Genomic DNA, 21298 nt, shown 5'->3' on the forward strand with positions numbered 1-21298 from the left:
TGGCCGCTCCCACTGTCCTCTTAGCGGGAGGAGCCGGCTACCCTGCAGGACCCCAAGGCCCGGCAGTGGGTCCACAGCCTCTGGGCTGATGACAGGCAGAACCGGGCATGCCAGCGGCCTCTGGTTGCCATGTGGCGTGAGGGCCCAGGATGCAAAGAGCCGAGAGCAGAGGCGGGGTGGCCAGCCCTCCAAGCAGGGGAGGTCGGGGGATAAAACCAGGCAGGGAGGCCAGCAAGGGCAGAAAGGACCCAGGAGGAGCCAAGCAGCCAACACAGTCCAGGAGACAATCGGTCAATCGGGCAATCAAGAGCAGGTGTTGCCTTACTGGGAAGATGGTGGAGGTCAGAGAAGACGCTATAGAGTAGAGGAAGAGACAGGGGAGGGAGGGGGAGGGAGGGCAGGAGGAGGAGGATGGGGAAGAGGAGGGAGGGGGTGAGGGGGAGGATAGAGGAGGAGGAGGGGTGGGTGAGGGGGAGGATGGAGGAGGATGAGGAGGAGGAGGGATGGGGTAAGGGGGAGGATGGAGGAGGAGGAGGAGGGGTGGGGGAGGGGGAGGATGGAGGAGGAGGAGGAGGGGTGGGGGAGGGGGAGGATGGAGAAGAAGGGGGATGGATGAGGTATGAGGAGGAGGGCTGGGGATGAGGAGGGGCGGCAGAGGATGCTGGTGGGGCTGGGGTTAGGGTCTGGAGGTGGGCGGTCTTCCTGGAGAGCTGCTATGGGGTTTGATTGGCACAGGTCAGCTTCTTATGAAGGAGGAAAGCAGAGGCCACGGGTGGAGGCAAGCATGACTGCAGCCTCCACGCGGAGGCTTGGCTCGTGGCTTCGGGGTCATGGCTCAGCCCAGCAGGGGGAGAGCGTGCAAGCGGGGCTGCTGAGCCAGGGGCCCAGGGCAGAGCCGCAGGGCCTGGGGCGTTACCTGCAGTGGATGAAGTCGGGCACGGGGTTGTGCTGGCTGAAGGAGGCCGCGTCGAGGTTCATGCAGATCTCCACGTTGTCCCCGGCCATGATCCGCACGGCTGCCTTGTTCTCGTCCTCGAAGATCTGCCGCTGAAGGGAGGCGCACAGGAGCAGCAGGAAGTCGTCTGGAAGAAAGGGCGTCACTGGCACTGCCCTCTTCTGGTCCCTCTGTGGCCGGTCGCCCCCCAGTAAGCGTGCCCCACAGCGCCTAGGAACGTCCATCCCGGACCCCAGGCAGGCAAGGGCGTCTGCAGCGCTGGGAGGCAGCGACCTCAGACCCACAGGTCTCCCCACCCGAGTCTGGAATTCGCTTGCACCCTGGTCAGTGCTGGCGTGAAGCTGGGGAGTGTCCTCCCAGGCCTGACCCACGTCCACCTGGATGGCCGGCTCGTCTTCTCCCTGGCCGAGGCGGACATTTCCGCTTTCTTTGGCCCTGCCTCTCCCTTGCATCGTAACCAAAGCCATTCCAAACCAGGCCACCGGAGGGCAGCAGGGAGCAGGGGGCCTGGGAGCCGGTGCCCCAGGCAGGCTGGCCTCACTGCCTGGGGCCTGGGCACTGGCCGCTTCTCATTTCAGAGTGAACCCTGAGCTGCCAGGGCAAGCCATCACTCTGGAGTTTTCTGTGGCGGCAGGCAGGCACTCCTACCACCCCGGGTGGCCCGGCTTCTCCAGCCCTGGGCTCACAAGCCACAGGAGAAGGCTCTGACATGGCAGCTGGTGACCCCGAGGCCAGTAGGGAGGGGCCTCCTCACCGTCACAGCCTCGCCTTATTTTGGTCTGTCTTTTGTGGCAGCTGGAGACCCTTCCTGGCCACAAGCCTGCCTCTCTGGTCTGTCGTGTGAAAGGCAGGTGTGCAGGTGTGTGCAAGGGCGTCTCGGAGGTGAGAGGTGCCAGTGGACATGAATTCCAATGTTGCTGTGTTGATTTTGCAAATGCAACAGAGCGAGTAAGAGCCATTAATGACTTGTGATAGGATCACAAAGCCCAGCGGACAGCCAAAGATCCTGGGCACCCCGTGAAGATGAAGCAGCAATGCAAACCCGACCACCGGAGTCCCGAGGCCCCGTGGGCAGCACTCACAGACGAGGAACACGGGGTTGGGACGCACGATGAAATCCGGGAAGTACAGCCACTTGATGATGTTGTCGTTGAAGTCGGCGCCCTTGAACCTCCAGGGGTAATCTGCAAGGGTGAGAGCAGAGTCAGTGTCTCCCAGCGGGTCCCGGTGACCACAGCTCGGTCAGAGCAGCCTGGGAGGGCCCTCACCGCGGCAGGGGGCTGGCGGGATGCCAATGCAGATGAAGTACTGGAAGGTGATGATGCAGGCCAGGAAGCAGCAGTACTTGGGCCAGACCTCGGCGATAGCCTTCCTTCTGCGTCGGTACAGGACGGCGATGAGCCAGCAGGCGTGAATCATGGCGTAGAAGTCCATTCGCTGGCCGATCACGTTCACTGACATTAGGAAACAGGTCTGCGTAAGGGTGACAAGAGACGAAAGCACAGGGTTTGCAGGGGAGGGGCGTCAGGAGCCACATTGGCCCCACGGCCCGCTCTTTTGAATGCCTTTTAGCCTGAAGACAGGAACACAGGTCACCCCCTCCCCTGCCCCCGGGAGCAACAGCGCCACTGTCATGAGACCACTTCAAACTGGAGAGAAGGCACTGCTGGAGGGGCCTCATGTGCAAGTTCAGCCTCCGAAGGGGCAGGAAATACGCCCATTCAGGTTAAAACAGCTCACTGGGCGGCAGGTCACACTTCTGAACGCACAAAAGCGAAGGAGGTTACCATATTTTATTCTTCACAAGTAACTGACGTGAGGGCCGGGCCGTGGCTCAGTGGGAGAGCACTTGCCCAGCATGCACAGCGCCCCGGGTTCCATGCCCAGCACCCCGGGCGGGAGAACTAGTAAGGTAACCCATGTTCACGCACCTGGGTGGCTCTCGGGATCCAGAGAGGCTGAGTGGTTATGGCGTAGGGGCCTTGGTACCTGGGCTTGGAAAACGCCCCGTGAGGCCAGGCCAACACGTGGGGCAGCCTCTCTGCCGACCCGAGGAGTCTGCACAGCCTGGAGCTCTAGGAGAGCCCCAGCCGCCCACTGGCCTGAGGCAGCTATTCACACGTTCAAGAGACGGGAAATAAAACACACCAGCAAGAAAACTCACCTCCAGGCCAAACTTGTAGAAGAAGTAGTTTATGAAATATTTGGCACAATTGACAAGGCCATCATCCAGATGCATCCTTGTGATGTCATGGAAAATGGTCTTGGACACGGGGGCAGTCAGGTTGTTTCGACCTCGATAGTACTCCTGATGGCGGTAAATGGTCACTTCAAAGGCCAGGATGGCCAACATCAGGAGGTTATTCTATGCGGGATAAGCAGGAGAACACGTGTTTGCCAAGTGCTGTATGAGTTTTAGCTGAAGCAATCCCTGTAGCGTCCTTGTTTTTAATTCTCCATGTCTAACAGGACAGTATTTTATAAAATCCCACTTTTACGATATCCTGACGCACTCAAGGCTCATTCTGTCTTATTTACTGTGGACTGGTCTCCATTGTGGAAACTGGGCTCATCTCTATGGCAATGGGACCCAGAATCTCAGGACAAGGGGCTGTGGCTGTGCCCTCCTAGCCCTAGAGAAGCTCTTCATACTAGGGGAGCTGCCGCCAGGCCCGGGGTGGGGTTGCTGGCAACCTGAGGGGCCGACAGTGCAGACAGGCCCCAGGAAACACACTAAGCTGAGGGGGGGATGCCGGCCACAGGGATGCCTTTCCACCTCTGATGTCCGACTGGAGCGGGCAGTCATTGAGAAGCATGCTCAGGATGGACGAGAGCATGTGAGCTGTCCACACCATCCTAGCTGCCTTTCCAAGCATCCGCTTATTCTGTCCTTCTTTCGGCTGCTGAGGGCCACACCACCCCCATGGTGTCCATTCTGTGAGGAGAACTAGCAACTGCTCATGGAAGGCGGGCGTCTGGGGCTTTGGGGATCCCAGGCCTTCAGCGTAAAGGTTGTAATTCAAAGTGCACGATCCGTGCAATGTGGTCGGGGTGCTTAGTTTATCCATCAAAGTAAAACACGAAACACACAAGGTATAGTGTTTTCATCTATTTGCAAGTGAAGTTCTTTTTTGCAAAGCTAATGGTTTATTCCTTCTAAATGTAATACGTGCTCTTCATTTAAAATCATAGGGAAGCTGCTGGGGTGGTGGCACACAACTGTAATCCTAGTGGTTCAGGAGGCTGGAGGATTGCAAATTCAAGGTCAGCCCCAGCAACTGAGTAGGACCCAGTCTCAAAATAACAAAGGTCTGGGGACATGGCTCAGTGGCTAAGCACATTATGTTCACCCCTGGTACATCATCAACATCATCACAAATTATCATTATACAAAGGGAAACAATTTAAACAGAGAAGCGTCTTGTAAAGCAACACCTCCTTCTCAGAAATAATCACTATTGACAATTCGATATATTTTTCTTTGTGCAGTGTTTATAAATTTGCTTTTTTAAACTGACGGATGTGTTCTGGACCTGTTTCGGTGCTGAGCACCCAGTGGCTCTGCTCTCGTGCTGCCGGGGCTTGGCCAGTGCACTTGGCATGCTGTGCTCAGTCCAGCTCAGACTGCTGGCCCTTTGCTCTTTGGTGCCATGCAATAATGATCTGTGACATTTAGTCATCTGCCGCAAGGGTGAGTCCAAATGCCACAGAGAAGACGAGGTCACTCTCCACTGGAAAGCTAACAGTCTCAAACTGTGCTAGGTCAGCCTAGGGACAAAAACGCCATTACCCTCAGGTAGACAAGCAGGGGGGAAGACTTCCTCAGGCCCACCCACTCAGTGGGGTCAATGGGAGCACTGTAGAGCAGAGACTTGTTCAGCTCCTGCAGGGGGATGTTGGTTTGGTTTTCATTGGGCTGAAAAGAAGAAACATGGAGTAAGAAATGGCTCTCCAGACTGGGAGAGCTCAGGCTATCCTCCCTCAGCTCTGACCAAAGGGACAGGGCAGGGTAGGAAGGGAAGGGGTGGTGCAGGGACGCCAGCTGGAGGGCAGGCATGGGCCTGGCAGGCAGGGCAGGACACACCCCGCCTGGATGGGGGACTCGCGGGCTGGACAGATCATGTGCAGAGAGGCAGGCCCTGCAAGGGACCTCCTGGCTCTCCGGAGGGCAGTGGGACCCCTCCCCTGCTCACCAAGGAGCAGTTAACAGAGAAGCTCTCAGGCTTGATGGTTTGCAGCTGGTACAGCATCTTGCAGACGATGATCACGCAGGTCCAGACGGTGCAGATGCTGGAGGCCACACGGCGGAGCTTGGCGTACGGCAGAGCGAAAGCCCAAGAAATCAAAAACACATAGTTGAACAGAGACACCTGAAGACATGGGATGAGAAATGGAGACAGAAACACACAGCATGACGTGACAGGCACAAGCATGGGGACCTGCTCTCTGTCCTGCAGGGCTGAAGTCTGAGCACAGGTGAGGCGCTGCCCTCCCTGCTGGGGCCCTAGGTGAGCAAGCCACCGTCCTCAGGACACCACGTCTTCTGTGGAAGACAGACACGGAACCAGGCGAAGCCAACGAAGGGCACCAACGGAGGAGCTGGAGATGTGAACAGGCTCCCGCCTGAGGCCCAGGAGGCGTCCTGGCTCCAGGGCGGAGTTCAGGCTGTGAGGAAGTGGAGGAGCAAGGTGGGACAGGAAACCACAGACCCCTGGGAAGCCCAGAGTTGGAAGTGTGGGATACAGTGTGGGCCAGTGGTCAGGGTGGTGGATCCTCTCAGAACTGGGGACGTGGCGAGGTGGAGACCCTCCATCTCCAGGTCGGGTTGGTGGATCCTCTCAGAACTGGCGACAGCAGTGAGCCCATCTGTAGGAAACAGGCAGCCTCACCCCTGAAGGGCGTCACACTGGGGATTTGAAGCCAACCCTGCATCTCACCTAGAGAAACGGAAGTGAAGAGTGGCAGGGGCCTGGGGGCCAGGGGCCTGGGGCCATGGACGAGGCAGAGCCCAGCTTTGGAGTCTCTCAGGTGGGATGGGGTCTTGGATTCATGACGGAAGCAAAATCTACTAGATTTAGGGTTGGTTGGCATGGTGGTGGTGGACTGGACGCCTTAGGGAAGGAGTGTAGAAGAAGACATCTTGGGCCCTGAGACATGACGGGAAGGAGATGCTGGGGAAGCCAGTGTCAGAGGGAGGACTGTGTGTTCCACAGGGACACTGGCCTGGGGATGGAGAGTCTGTCCCTCGGGCAACGTGTCGGAAGGTTTAATATCATCAGGTGCAAAAAAGAGCACACCCACCGCTGACAGAGTGCAGCCCAGTCCAAGTGCGAAGCCCCAGCAGCCGGGAGCGCCGAGTTTACCTATTTGGCTTATAAAACTATAAAGTGAAGCATGAAGATCGTGGAATGGAATTGATGATTCTGCCATTTGTCACCAACCACTCTTCTACTGGACCGTCTCCACTGTCCCAGGCCAGGGGCCTCTCTGAGCACTCAGAGTGGAAGTGCTGCACTAGGAGGAGCAGCCGTACAGGGCTGTGGAAGGTCTATGAACCAGGAGGCACGCAGAAGTATGCTGAATATGACATCAAAATGATGAGCTCACTGACCCCTCTCCCTTAGGGGTCAGTCAGCAAGGGTCATGTCAACTTGGATGTGAAAAAGCAATCCCATTAAAGATACTGGGAAATTAAATCTCTGTTGCTTCTTTGAATGTACATGGGAGACCTTGAGGATAAGAGTACAAATGATCCACAGAACTTTTGATATTCCAACGGTGGATAGAGAAGGAAAGAGGATTTTTCACCTCCTAACTGGGTTCGAGGTAATGCATTCCATGAAGATTCCCTGCCCTCAAGAAGCACATGAAGCAGTGAGAAGTCCCTACGGAGCTGCAGCAGTGCAGGGACCAGGCCCTGCCTGGGCTGGCTGGGTGACCCAAGCAGGGGCAGCTAACCTGGGTGGGAAGACGGCCCAGCCTGGGGAAGTCAGGCCCACACGGGGAAGCCTAGCAGGTGTAGGCAGAGGGATGCGGGCAGAGGGCCTCACAGGCACAGGGGGAGTGACCCCCAAGACGCTGAAGGAGCACCTGGGTCCCTGGCAGGGAGGTGAGTCCTGAGGCCTTCCAGGGGACTGTAAAACCCCACAGGTGCCCTGGAGCAATGCTGAAGGGGCCAGGCCAGTTGGTGAGGGGCTTGACCCGGTGACAGTGAGGAAGGCAGTGAGCGGTGCCCAGGTCGGACACAGGACTGCCAGGAGCCTAGTCACATCTGGAAAGATGGTGCCGGCTGCAGGGTGGGAGGGACACGTCTTGGAGGAAAGGCGAGGGATGCTGGCATCTCCCCAGTCGGCTGAGGAGTGACGAAGTGCAGAAGGGAGCTCCAGGGACATTCATGGAAGGGGCTTCGGGGGCACAGGAAATGAGTGGCATCCAGCTGCCCCGTGGGCACGAGAGCCTGGAGTTCAGGGAGGGCACTGAGCTGCAGACACAGACTGAAGGGTCAGGGTCCGCAGGTGCCAGCCAGGCCTCCAGCCCACGGAGAGTTCCGGGCGAGACTCGAGAGCTCAGATCAAGTCTGCTCCGCGGTGACCTGCATACTGTTCAGCTTTTCAAGGATTGTAAGTGGTGGCCCCCAACTAAATTTTTAGAGGGAAACACTGTTTGAATTCTAACCAACTCTAAAACTGTCCAGGGAAATTAGAAGTACGCAAACTACCGTTGAATAAATCAAGGGAGAGCCACCTTCTCTACTGTAAAGGTGAGGTCAGTGTGGGTGGAATGGCCACTCTCTTCTTCACAGACACGGGACAGAGGGGCAGGCATGTGTGCAGCTGGAAACTTTGCAACTTGTCTCCAAAAGTCCATCAGCAACCCAGTGAGCCCTACCGGAGGCCAGACTGGACTTCAGGACCCATGACACAGAGCAAGGTGCCACTATTGTCCTCAGAGAGGACTAAGGGACAGAGTCCACAGGCAGAAGACCTGACTGGACCTCAGAACCCACGACACAGACCAAGGTGCCACTGTTGTCCTCAGAGAGGACTGAGGGACACGGAGTCCACAGGTAGAAGACCTGACTGGACCTCAGAACCCACGACACAGACCAAGGTGCCACCGTTGTCCTCAGAGAGGACTGAGGGACACGGAGTCCACAGGTAGAAGACCTGACTGGACTTCAGGACCCGTGACACAGACCAAGGCGCCACCATTATCCTCAGAGAGGCCTGAGGGACACAGAGTCCACAGGCAGAAGACCCGACTGGACCTCAGAACCCATGACACAGACCAGGGTGCCACCATTGTCCTCAGAGAGGACTGAGGGACACAGAGTCCACAGGCAGAAGACCCAACTGGACCTCAGGACCTGTGACACAGACCAAGGTGCCACCGTTGTCCTCAGAGAGGACTGAGGGACATGGAGTCCACAGGCAGAAGATTCGACTGGACTTCAGAACCCACGACACAGAGCAAGGTGCCACTGTTGTCCTCAGAGAGGACTGAGGGACAGAGTCCACAGGCAGAAGACCTGACTGGACTTCAGAACCCATGACACAGACCAAGGTGCCACTGTTGTCCTCAGAGAGGACTGAGGGACACGGAGTCCACAGGCAGAAGACCTGACTGGACTTCAGGACCCACGACACAGAGCAAGGTGCCACCGTTGTCCTCAGAGAGGACTGAGGGACACGGAGTCCACAGGCAGAAGAGCAGCCCACTCTCAGACCCTTCAACAAAGAGCAGGTGAATGTAGCAGCCTTGGACTTTGGCCAGGCGACTGGACACTCAGTCCGGGCACCTGCTCCTCTGTGGCTTCCCCCCAGTAGTGCCACTGAGCGTGGGTGTTCTGTTCGTCAGGCACCGTCCCAGCGGATCCCTAAGGTGGTGGACATCAGGTAGAAACAGGGTGACAGCTGGAAAAGGAAGAGGAGCCCCCCATGATGCTATGTGACATCGCACTCCAGCAAAGGTGCACTTGCCTCTTTCACAGAAACCCAGATGATGTAGGAGGAGACGATCTTGATGATGTGCAGCTCCAGAATCCACCACATGAACACCTGCAGCTTGTGAAAGTACTCCAGGAACTTCAGGAAGAGCACCGTGAGGCGGTCGATCACCAGGTGCCACTTGTTCCGCAGGTCTGCAGAGAGCAAGCACACCCAGGGCGTGACGGCCTGTCAGTGAGCCGTGTGTCCATGGCCTTCAGATGAGACGGAAGCTGTGCAGTGCTCCCAGGGATGAGTTCTAAGAGCACCCAAGCCTGGAGAGAGGGCGGGCCACCAGCCCCAGCCATGCTGACCACACAGAAGCCTCAACCCAGGACCCCGCGGACAGTGCTTTTATCTGCCTTGTAACCAAGTTGGTGTAGAGAAGAATCCTGACTTTATTTACTCTCTCTCTCTTTTTCCTTTGGTCCTGGGGATTGAACCCAGGGTTGCTTTACCACTGAGCCACAACCCTGGCCCTTTTCATTTTTTTGTTTTGAGACAGGGTCACACTAAGTTGCTGAGGCTGGCCTTGAACTCACGATCCTCCTGCCTCCGCCTCCCGAGTTGCTGGGATGACAGGTGTGGGCCACCATGCCTGGCAACCTTATTCACTCTTAAGGCTAAGAAGTAAGCTGAGGATCTGAGGTGCCCTGAGCTCCCTGTACGTCACATTTTCCTGTCAAAATGGCACTCCCATAAGTGACTTATTCCCGGCTCTTTCTGATTTTTATTTAGAGATGGAGTCTAAGTCAGTTGCTGAGGCTGGCCTTGACCTTGCATCCTCCTGCCTCAGCCTCCTGACTTGCAGAGACTACAGGTGTAGACTTGACCAGCAAGGACAAGAGCAGTGTCTCAGTGTCCCAGCACACCCACCATCCCAAAGCTCTGCCCTCTGGCCTCTCCCCGGGTCTGTGGGAACTGCCGCAGGCGGAGTCCTCCGCCTTGTTTAGTCCGCTGGAAACGTTTTCTGAGCCACGGCCTTTTGAATCTCGCCATCCCCTGTTAAAAGAGTGTTTCACATCTGGGAAGCAAAGCAGGGAAAGAGGGAGGGCCCCGAGCAGCGAAGAGACGGAAGGTCTCCAGGAGCTGGCTTGGAAGGAAGCGGGGCCTTCTCTGTCCCTCACGCCCCTGAGCGTGTCGGCAGAACTAGACATACGTTCTTGAAGGCCGACCCTCAGAATGACTCCCGGGCTCTGTGCCGGCCACGTCTAGGACAGCTCTCTGCCTGCGCGGGGGCAGGACACGCCCCGCTGCTCCGCCCTGGCTCAGGCGTCAAAGCTGGCCCTTGCATCCTGGATTTAGTGAGAGTGAGAGAAAGTACTGGAACACGGGAGCAGGATGGTAGCGCTGTGGCAGCCCCAGAGTGGAACCTCAGACTGGCTTCAGCGAGTGTGTCCCTGGATTACCTGACATTTCCTCCTCCTCCTCCGACTCCTCGGTTTCGTCCTCGCCCTCCTCGGGCTCCTCGCTGCCGTCCCCACGCTCGCCCTTCTCCGCCTCTCCAGGGCCACCCTCTGGCCTCTCGTCCCCCGGCTCAGTGGGCTTCCTCCCCTCGGGCCTCTCCAGGCTGGTGGTCAGCTGCATCATGGCCAGATCCGGGAGGCTGCCCTCGGGGTGGGCCAATCTGCGGGCAGAGAGCAGCGCAGTCAGGAGAGGAAGGGGCGTGGGGCGTGAGCGAGGGGCAGGTCAGAGGACGACCTCGGGGGTCGGAGCAGGAGCAGAGGTGTCCCGCTGGCCGGCGCCCCGGCAGCCTCTCTGGTCCGGGCTCTATGGTTGGCCAGGCATGAGAGCTATCCACACCTAAACTTGACTTTGTTCCCAGAGGAGCAAACGGTCAGGGTTTAGGACAAGAAGCATGAAATGGCGTCATTGGAGCGAGCATTTCATGGCCTCACGGGGGACTTACTCATTTTGGTGGATTGGTAATTTTTTCTTGATGCTGCTCAAAGTAATTGAAATAGAAAGGAAAAAAAAAAAAAAGGAGATGAGAAGAGAGGGTTATAAGGACCGCCAGCGACCACACATCATGCTACATTTCATCCACATTGCATTCCTGTAGGCCGGGGGCATTCAGGCCGCGTGGGCAGCGAGCTGTCGCTACGGGCCCCGGGCGTGGCAACCGACGCGAGAGTGGACAGGTTTGTAAAGGGGAGGACGTGAGGCCACCGAGGCAGTGTCTCCTGCTCTCTGAATAACCCAACCAACCACCTTGCAGGAGCCAGGTCATGACAGGTTAAATATGCTCTCTGCACCTCTTACGGGGTGTGTGTGCTCAGGCCACGTGGCAATGCCTGACCCGCTCAACCAGCCCGGCCGCCTATGCACCAGGACGGAAGGCTCTCAGGAGTCCACTGTGGGATCGCTCAGCCTGAGGCCTGCGGACGTAGGCTGTGCACTGGTAGCTGCAGCACCTGGGGGCCGTGGTGAGTCCACAGTGGACACTCCTGCCCCGTGTCCTTTATTCTTGAGACAGAGTCTTTCTGTATTCCGGGCTGGCCCTGAACTCCTGGGGTTGAGTGACCCTCCTGCCTCAGCTCAGGCCGTGGTACCTGGCTCCCTACAATTCTTACAAAGCATGATTTTATTCATTTTTAATTTGATGTTTTAAAGAACCCAACCCTTGTGGCCAATACAGCCCATCCTAGGAAAAAGCTTAGGGAAGTCATAATGCATGAATTTCAGCTTGGTCTTAAGAGAACAGACAATTTTAAAAATAACTGTGGACTCTGAGAAAGCTATGTAACCTTCCTGAAATTCAGTTCATTTTCTATTAAAATGAACCCACTCAGCTGGGTCAAGTCTAAGCTATTTTCGAGTCATGGATTTCATATTTGAACACATGCCTGTCACCTTGGGAAGCTACTTGTAATGAATCCACATTGTCCTTTGACTTTCAGATAGTTGTCACTCAGAAAGTGGCCCCTTCACAGTGGGGTCAAGGTGTCAGCAAGCCGTTGGTGTAAAGCAGAGGAGCGTGGGGGAGGGCTCAGCGTGGGGGAGGAGCTTGGCCCCCAGTAGCTCCTGTGTCTTCTGGAGCCACTACCTGACCCTCCTGGCTCTGGAAAGCTCACTGCTCTGGGGCCTGCGGCTCCATTTCTTTGAACCAGCAGCACACAGCATCTCTGGGTACACGCTGCTGCTTCGGCTGGGCAGCTCTGGACTGCAGATGTGCCTGGGGTGGAAGCAGTGGCCCTTCTGGAGGGTGCCCAAGTGCCTGCTCTCTTCTGCCCTGGGAAGACACCTCTCACTACAACAAGGACCCTGGTGGTGGTCAGTGGACGTGCGGCCAGGCTGGGCTCGTCCAATGCCTGCGGCCTCTGCAAGCTGATGAGCAGATGACTTCCGGACCCCGGGGTGAGACCCCAGCCACAGGCCTTCCTGCAGCTGCTGCTGTGGCTGCACAGCCAAACGTCCTCGAGCAGCAATGTTCCTAGACTACAAGCCACAGGCAGGGAGCACTGAGGACAGACGTTGAGTGACGGAGTCGAGGAGGCACGGGGGTGCACCTGTGGGGAGCAGCCCCAGAGACACCATTCTCTGCAAGACCTGCTTCTGGAAGCTGGGGGTCTGCACAAGGTCTGGGACTGGGCAGAACTAGGGCCAGGCAAGACCTGGGGCCACCTGACCCGTAGGAGGAAACAGGGAGCGTGACACCTGGCCCCTTCCCCAGGCGGCCTAGCCACCTGGGCTCGCGATGGCTGGCAGAGTACCAGAGGGGTCGTCTTGTCAGCCACCATTGGAGCCCAGATGTTCATCCGCTTTCTGAGCAGCAGCAGCCAGCTGTGCGAGGCATGCACATTCACGGGAACCGGTGGGCAAAAGGGTTTGAAATGCACGAGAGGCGCATGCTATTTAAAAATAAGCCTCTGTAAATCCTCCCATTATTCTTTCTTCCTTTTTTCCCTTTGTCTTTATCATAACTTTTTTTTTGGAGGCAAAAGAGAAAAGTGTTGAAAGTGTGAGTTTTAGAATCAGGAAGATGTGGGTTTGAGCCCCAACCTGATGACTTATAGCCAGGTGACACTGAACAATGATGTAACCTGTCTCTTGAGTCTCAGTCTGCTGGTCTGTAAAGTGGACATAACTGTGTCTCTTTCAGAAAATATGTGGAAAATTAAAGCAGTTTCCCTAAGTCCTGTATGCACTGCTTACCCACACAGGAAGTATTTTAAAGCAAGGAACCATCTTCTAAGGGCAGATTTTCACTTATTAGGTGTCATAAGTTGCCTGAAGAAAAGGCAGAATTCCAAGTACGCTCCTGCCGAGCCCCAACACCCAGGACCCGGAAGATTCACAGGTGGACAGCAGTTCTGTCACTGGTTCACCTTTCCACAGAACTTGTGTATTCCAAAGAGGCCACTCAGAAGAAAAAAAGCTGGCATTTCTCTCTGGGAACCTGCCTCCCAGCATTCCCTGGGTCTTGTGCACTCCGCTCTGTCTGCGGCTTCCCTGTGCATGCGGTGAGCAGAGTGGGGCACTTCAAAAAGGCCAACTTCAGAGGCACAATCAATTGAAGTTTGCTAGAACCAAAGGCTGACCTCAGTCTCTTGAAAAGTCTGTGCACCAAAAATCAGTTGTTTTTTTCCTCTAGCAAATAAAAAAGATCTTGATTTTTTTCAAAAGCTACATTAAAAGGCACACTCTTCTGAAAACATTCCCTGAACTTCATGCCATGGAACTTACAATACTTGTGATTTTTTTACTGATCATCTTGTGCAAATTATTTGGTGATCAGATGGAGGATTTTTCCTTTGGGACTCCAAAGAAACACAGTGAAAGCTTACAGTGTTCTCAAAGAAGCCCCCTCCTCCACCTCCTTAAATCAAACGCTTTGTATTTCTTCCATACAGGGAGTTCATTCTATCTCCTTACAGTTTCTTTATTTTTACAGACATCTTTGTTTCCTGGCTTTGAATATGATTCAGGCTCCAAGCTCTAACCCTCTCACTATCTGTGGTTCTCTGCTTTTGTATTTCAAGAAAGCAGATGGACTGTCTGTTCATTTATTCATACACACTTTCCTTTACATCCTCAGTGGGTACAACTCCCCATTTGCACCTGTCATTTCCTCCTAAATGTGTGTTTTGGGAACTCTCCCCTTGAAGCTAGAAATCCAGTCCTGCTCCATCCACTCCTTTGCAAACTGGAGTCCCTGTACTTGGTGCACAAAGGGACTCTTTCAATGCTGGGGAAAGACATTTATACACTGGAGACATGTTCTCTTTGAAACAGAAGAAACAAATCATGTGACACAGAGTAGTGAAGACATAGCTCTGTATTAGGACTTGACCTTGAAAAACTACATAGTAAGGCAGTTTCCATCAAGAAAAATGAGAATTCTGCCATTGTAAAATGTTCGTATCCAAAATGTCATTCATTTTTTCAATGACTCTAATTTGGAATATGTGACATGTAAACTTCAATCACTCACTCCATTATGCAATTAGAAAAAAAGGAGATATGTCACAAATTTGTTGTGTTTATGATGCCTGATATATTTAAAGTGGAACCTATTGTTCAGAATAAAGTATTTTCTAGAACTCACAATCACTTTAGAAGGTTGTGTTCACATAAAAGCAACTGACTTGTGACTTTAATATCACACATCAATCATATACGGTGGTATTTTCTCCAAAAACAAAAACTCAAGTAAGCAAGACTGGATACAACAGCCTCAGCTTCTGCAACACAGTGCAATGGACACTATTCCTCCTAAAATAATGTAACTCACACTGTTTACCAAATCAGTCAGAATTTCCCCACAATTAAACTGTATTATTAAATCTCATCACTATGAACATCCGTTCTCGACCCCTCTTCTACCTCACATCCTATAAGGTGGCCTGCAAATTTTAATTGACCTAGGAATTGAATTGTAGTTGGGCCTCCTCTTTAAATTCAGAATTAGCAGTGATAAGCACTCTTTCTCTTTGTAGAACAACCTTGAGCATAAAGAAATAAATTATGCAAGGAAGCCCGGATTCACCCTGTGGTTCCGTTGGAGGTGGGCCACTGGCACACAGCACTGGGAGCACGTGGGTACACAGAACAGGCGTAGCTGATGGTGTTTCCTGGCGTATGGCTCTAATTCTCTCCGGAGACTCTGAACCTTGACACTTCCGTGAGCCAGAAAGAATTCCCTGACCTTGGGATGTGGGTTGGCAGGCAGGGGTGACTAGTGGGGTCAGAGCTGCATCAGCTGCTGCCCAGAAGACATCAGAGCAACCCCTAGTCTCTCTTCATGCAGCCAACGCACCTTTGTCCCAGAAAGTAAATACGCCATCTCTCCAATGGTGAACTCCAAGTGCTTTAGGAGAACCATGGAGCAGAGGGGCATGACCCTCCGTGTGGACGGGGGTTGACCAGCTGCTGGAGATTCCTAACTGGAGCCTGGAGCCTGCTCCAGTCAGCCAGACCCTGAGGCTGACCTCCAGGCACACACCAGCCCCCTCCCCTGCCTGCCCAGGGACCCCAACGTCCCCTTACCTCTGGACGTTCCCCTCCTGCGCCCTGCTCTTTGGTTGTCTGCCCAGGATAAAGTGAATGGAATAGAAAACTAAGGAGGGTTTGCAGAATTACCTTGTGTTAATTGGGCTGATTGTAAAATGCATGTTTTCGTCAATGAAGTTACTGACTTTACTACTGGTGACACAGTATTATGAGAGGGAACAATTCAATTCACCTACCTAACGAAGTCAGAACCAAGTCAGAAGGTTCTGGCCAGTCAGACCCCACAGTCCTCCCTGTGCTGGTCGGTCCTCCTTTCCTGTGCCCACTGCCTGCTTTACCTCCCTGGCAGGGTGGGGAACGCCTTAAAGTGGGCCGCGCCCCAGGGCCATCTCTGCTCTGCCCTGGGGTGTGGACATACTGTGAAACCCACTGTCCTGATCTTTTAAAGTAGAGATTTATCTTTAAAAGTTGGTATTTGTAAAAACCACATGTTGTTCTGAGTGCTTGCACTTCTTTCAGGAAAGGTCTAGGGAACACTGGCTGATGGGTAGGTGGGCCTGGCGTCCAGGACGCCGGGCATCACTGCTGAAAGGTCAGGGTGCCGTGCGGAGGAGCGTGTGCCTCTAGCCAGGGAGGTAGGGCAAGCAGGCAGCGGGGGCTGGAGCCAGGCCAGGAGAGCAGCGCTGGCCTCAGAGAAGGCAGGCCTGCCGGCGGGTTTGGCGTGGACAGGGGTGTGTGGAGGAGGCTGTTCTTCAGCTGCGCCCTCCCTCGCATGTCCAGGGGAGAGACACTCTCCACCTTGAAGGAGGTCTACCAAGAACGAAATCAGCGGGCCCAGGCTGGAGCCAGGACGAGAGGCGGAGCACCAGCTGAAGACCCTATGACCCCACACGCTGGGCAGCGCCCTTGGGAAGGAGCGCCACCCGGCTGGCCCGAGAGTACCTGGCCACCCGTCCACCACCTGACCACCGCGCTTTCCATTTACAAAGCAGTGAAGAGTTCAATACAGCAAGAAAGTTTGAAAGACAGAAAACGCAGGATACCCACCTATTTATGATTAGATACACGCGACCATTGACCTTGGCGTGACTAGGGCCACAGGTGGAAGCACAGGAAGCAGTAGGAGAGACAGAGAGAGAGAGAGAGACGTCAGGCAGAGCGGGGCTCTCCTGGCCTCTCGGCCACCGCACCGTGGCCTGCAAGGGCTGGCACCAGCAAGGCGAGTCTTAGCAGCGAGTGTCCACAGCAGCCTGTGCCTGACACACGGGAGGAAGGCCGAGGCCACCCGTCACCCTCGGCCACCCCTCCCGCCTGGCTCCGCACTCCTGGGAGACCCGGCGTGGCCACACTATCCTCTGCAAAACCATGCTCCTGGACGTTTGCTGAAGGCTGGCCTGTGTCTCCACGGGATGACCAGGCAACAAAAGCCAGGGCCTGTGACGATGGTGAGGCAAGAGAGAGCCCCCGCAGCTAGAGGGCCTTAATGAGAAGGCCATGCTCGTGGGAGGGAAGTGAGGCCTTGGAGGAAGGAGCCTAAGTGTGTCTAGTTAGCAAAGACCGGGTCACGGCTCCTTCACAGGCACGCAGATCCGCCAAAGGGTTTTTCCTAATCATTGAAAATGACCTTTGGGAGAAAAGATGGTGTTAGAGTTAAATCAAACCAACACAGCTGGAGCTGAACAGCTAATGCTAGTTTCATCAACAGTCATCACGTCTACGTCAAAACTGTCGAGCCGTCTTGTACCTAGTCATTGACAAGTCCTACTTTTCCACACAAGTACTCTTTGTAAACTTTCCCTCTTAGTCTGATTTTTCCTGCCAGCAAGTCTGCCCGTGGGGTCCCCAGATGTCTGATAACAGCTTTATTTTTCCTGTTATTGGATCATCACTAAAGGAAGTAAGGACACAGCGCACGAAGACTCTGAGACTCCCACCCACTCAGGAGGTGGGAAGATGGTGCAGGGAACATGGCTGAGAGCTCTTGGCCTTCCTGGTTGGCAGTGATTGACAAGCTGATGGGGGTCTGATCACCCTCAGAATGAAACCAAATAAATCTAGTTTCAACTAAGCAAATTAGGAAATCAAATCTTTTGGTCCCAGGATTACATTATATTTTCGTCATTTTATAAAAGCGTTTCAGATTTATTCATAATTCTAGTGCCTGCTAGAAAGAGCGTTGGAAGTTTAGAATTTCCTAAGAAGCATAGGATGAAATCCTACTTCATCTGCTACTGACATGCTCATTTTCCCAAAGAAAACTCAAAGAACTCAAAGAACTAAAGGGAATTTGAGGCTGGAGTCTGCATATGTGTCTCATTTTTTTTTTTTTTTTTTTTTTGTACCAGGGATTGAATGCAGGGGTACTTAACCACTGAGCAACAATCCCAGTTCTTTTATTTTTATCTTTAATTTAGAGACAGGGCCTCACTGAGATGCTGTGACCCTCCTGCCTCAGCCTCCTGGGCTACTGGGATCACAGGCTTGCGCACTCCTCTTAAAACAGCACTTTGCTCCCTTGGGGCTCAGCAAGTGTCTACTCAGGAACTGAGTCACAGGTCCCACTTGAGCCCCAGAGGAAAACCACCGTTAGCATTCATCAGGAGGATGCTTGTCATTTCCCTGGGACAGGACAGGCGGAGGGACCACAGTAACCCACAGTGCTTCTGCAGACCTTGTGAGCGAGCCCCATCTGCCCTCAAGGAGAGCTGACATTCCCTGGGGACGGGGCACGCCCCTCTGGCCTGCTCACCTGTAGATGGTGTTGTCCTCCTTGCTGGGAATGGACTTGAGGTCCGTGAGTTCCAGGAAGCGGTCGTGGAAGTAGTGGAGGTGCAGGATGCACACCAGCAGGAAGGACGTGGGGATGAAGATGCGCGTGAACAGCTCCGCCACGGTGAACTGCTTCAGGCCCAGGTCCTCCAGCCTAGAAGGGCAGGCAAAGCAAGGACCTTCCCACGCAGCCAGGATGCCGTCTCTGCAACCTCCCGGCCTCTCGCCCAACATTCCCCAGTCCACCATCCAGCGCCGCAACAACCTGGACGTGGCTGTCGTCACTCGTTTGCCCTCCGTCCCTCCTGAGAGGGTCCTTCCTTACCTCTAGTGGCTGAAGATCTCCAGCACTCAGTTTTGGGTCTCTGCTCTACCTGTGCTCTCCCCTGGAGATCTCACCTAGTCCCATGGGTTTGTACACCAGCTGTACCCAGGACCCAAGTGTCCATCCACAGCATGGCCTTCTCCCGGGGCCTCTCCTGTCCCAATCTCTTCTGCTACTTGGCTGCTTCGCAGGCATCTCACACTTGACTTTTCAGAACTGTATTCTTTGTTTCCCTCTTCTTTTCAAAGCTGTTCTCCACCTCCCTGACCCCCCCCCCCCATCCCTGGACTTCCTTGGACCAATAAGTGGCCTACCTATCTACCCTGCACAAAATTCAGAAGCCAGGAAGCCCCTGATTCCTTCATGCACATCACAATCATTGCCATCTGCTCCATCCTCTCTGTACTCCAATCCACCTTCTCTGTCACCTGTCTTTGCCACCCTAAAGTCCAGGTGGAGCCAGGGTCACTTCTCCCAGGACACTGCTCTGGCCTGCCAACTGGTCTTATTTCCATTTGCATTGCACTTTCTGTCAGTCAAGGATCTTTCAAGAAGAATAACTGCCAGCCAACACTACACTGCAGTCCCGCACGCGCTTCCTCCCTGTCCAGCTCTTCCCGACTCCCCTCCACAAAGGCAGGGGCAGCCCTCATCCCCTGCTCAGGGCCTCTGCACTTGCCTGCCCTCTGCCTGGAGTGCTGGTCTACCCCAGCCCCAGCGCACAGGCTCTTCCTGAGAAAAGCTGGCTCTGATCCTGGTGGGCTTTGAGTGACTCCATGCAGCCGTCTGGGGCCACCGCACTTACAGCCCCTCATTCACTCCCTGCCTGCGGCTACCTTCAGCTCCTGATGATGTCACATTTACTTCGCGGATTTCGCTTGTCTCTGCTGGAACAGAGGCTGGGACAGAGGCTGCACAGGCCTGAGACTGTCTTTCTGGTTCTGGCTGCATCTCCAGGCCCAGGGCCACGGCTGGCAGAGGTGAGCCTTGGACAAGCCTTGGTGAGCACACCCTAAGCTTGCCTGGGTGCAGCCCTGTGGTCCTTTGCTTTTAGACCTCCTCCTGCCACTCTGGGACATGGTGGGAGCATCGCATTTACCCAAATCTCCCCCAAAGGTTTTTTGGAACAAATGCACTCAAATCACCCCCTGCTGGCTATGTGCAAATCGCACTGTCACCCAAATGCTTACTTCTCTTTCTTCAGTCCAGTCATATTCTGCCACAGGCCTGGAAAGTTCTCAAATTGATATGTGTATATAAAGATGAGCACCAGCATAGTGTAGATGACCACGGACATCCAGAAGTACTTCAAAATTTTCCTCCACCATTCGTAGTGCACCTGGAGCCAACACGGAAAAGCACGGGAGACAAGGCAATTAGAAGGGGACTCACGAAGCATCTGGTCTCTGTGAGACAAGGCATCATAGACAAAGACTCTGAAAGACAGTCCTTTCCATTTTTAGTTCTTTCACATTCTGCCCCTCACGTCAGTTGGGTGGATCTGGGTTAGAAGCCCAGAGAGATCCCTGTTCCGGAGGCCGTGCTGTCTTGGGGTAAGAGTCTGGACTCGGTTTCCTCCTCTGTTAGTCTGCGCTCTGCAGGGCGGTTGCGGGGATGGAGTGGACAAGCTCCTAAGGGTCCCAGTGGCAAGTCCCACACCTAGGGGGCACCATGGAGGGCATGGCCCTGTGGTCACTGCTGCTCAGAGAGGCCTGAGCACAGGGGTCACAGCCACAGAGAGGACCCGGCTCTCTAAGCTATGGGTCGTCTCAGAAGACATCTGTCGTGTGCCATCAGAAGTATGGAAACAGTGTGGCTCTGTGGCAGAGCCCTGCCTGGCATGTGGGAGGCCCTGGGTTTGATTCTCAGCACCGCTAGAAATAAGTAAAGTGAAGGTCCACGGACTACTAAAAAAAAAAAGTTCATTAGTTTCAGGTGAGATCTTTCTATCTGCACATGCGAGACACTCTCGATTATTATTCTGGTTTGTTTTTGCTGGTGGCCTGAAAAAATAGTTCACTGTTCCATGTGGTTCTCACTGGGTTCCCTCTAACCCCAGTGGAAGCTGGGTTTGGGGAGAGGCTAGGCCTCAGCGTGATCCCTTGTATGTGTGACAGAAACACGGAAGCAGTGGAGGCAGAATCACATGCACGTTCATACACACACAGCCACACACGCACGTGCAGCCGCCTTAAACCAAAGCCTGAGAGAGAACAAACCCAGGAATCCTCCACTCTTTAAAATTGTCCAGACACTGCTCTTAAATTTTTAGATATTCAGACTTTTTATGTCAAGAATTTTTGAAAAAGTTAGAAACAGTTTTCTGACTTTTTAAGACTCTAAAATTTTAAAAGAAAGCCAGTTGTAGTCTTTGCCCACTCAGGAGTCCTGGGGCGCAGTGTCTGAGTTTCGGCTGTCACTGGTGTGAGCAGCTCATGGGGTCACAGCAAGCAAGGCCTCTGTGAGGAGGCGCACCTCTACCCGGGACGGGTGTGGGGACTACGGTCAAGCCGGCCGACCACCCACCTGGTACAAGGCCACGCAGAACAGGAAAAGCACCATGTAGATGATCTTGTACATGACGATTTTGCCCTCAAAGCTGACGAAGAAGAACATCCCGCCACACACGTAGATCCAGTACTTAATGAACATGGCCACCACCAGGTTGCCCAGCACCTTCATGATGTCCTGGTCCTCGTCCTCCTCCTCCTGCTCCTCCCTCCTTTCCCGCTTCTCCTCTGGTGCTTCTTCCTCCTCCTCCTTCTCTTTGTGCTCTCCCTCCACCTGGACATCCTGAAGTTCCTCATCTAA

General features: G+C 54.3%; 1 protein-coding gene across 1 annotated transcript in view; it reads right to left on the reverse strand.

Annotated features, from left to right (window-relative positions):
- Positions 1–21298, reverse strand: part of PIEZO2 (piezo type mechanosensitive ion channel component 2) — a 356262-nt gene that overhangs the window by 68352 nt on the left and 266612 nt on the right. Inside the window, exons 15-25 of the mRNA XM_079108940.1 lie at positions 21014–21294; positions 19678–19826; positions 18143–18316; positions 10350–10567; positions 8935–9095; positions 5149–5325; positions 4746–4871; positions 3120–3320; positions 2224–2428; positions 2038–2139; positions 917–1082 (exon numbers count right to left, since the gene is read on the reverse strand). Of these exons, the coding sequence (XP_078965066.1) occupies positions 917–1082; positions 2038–2139; positions 2224–2428; positions 3120–3320; positions 4746–4871; positions 5149–5325; positions 8935–9095; positions 10350–10567; positions 18143–18316; positions 19678–19826; positions 21014–21294 (1960 nt within the window). The remainder of the gene's footprint in view (positions 1–916; positions 1083–2037; positions 2140–2223; positions 2429–3119; positions 3321–4745; positions 4872–5148; positions 5326–8934; positions 9096–10349; positions 10568–18142; positions 18317–19677; positions 19827–21013; positions 21295–21298) is intronic.

Source organism: Sciurus vulgaris (genome assembly GCF_902686455.1).
Source record: "Sciurus vulgaris genome assembly, chromosome: 13".
NCBI lineage: Eukaryota > Metazoa > Chordata > Mammalia > Rodentia > Sciuridae > Sciurus > Sciurus vulgaris.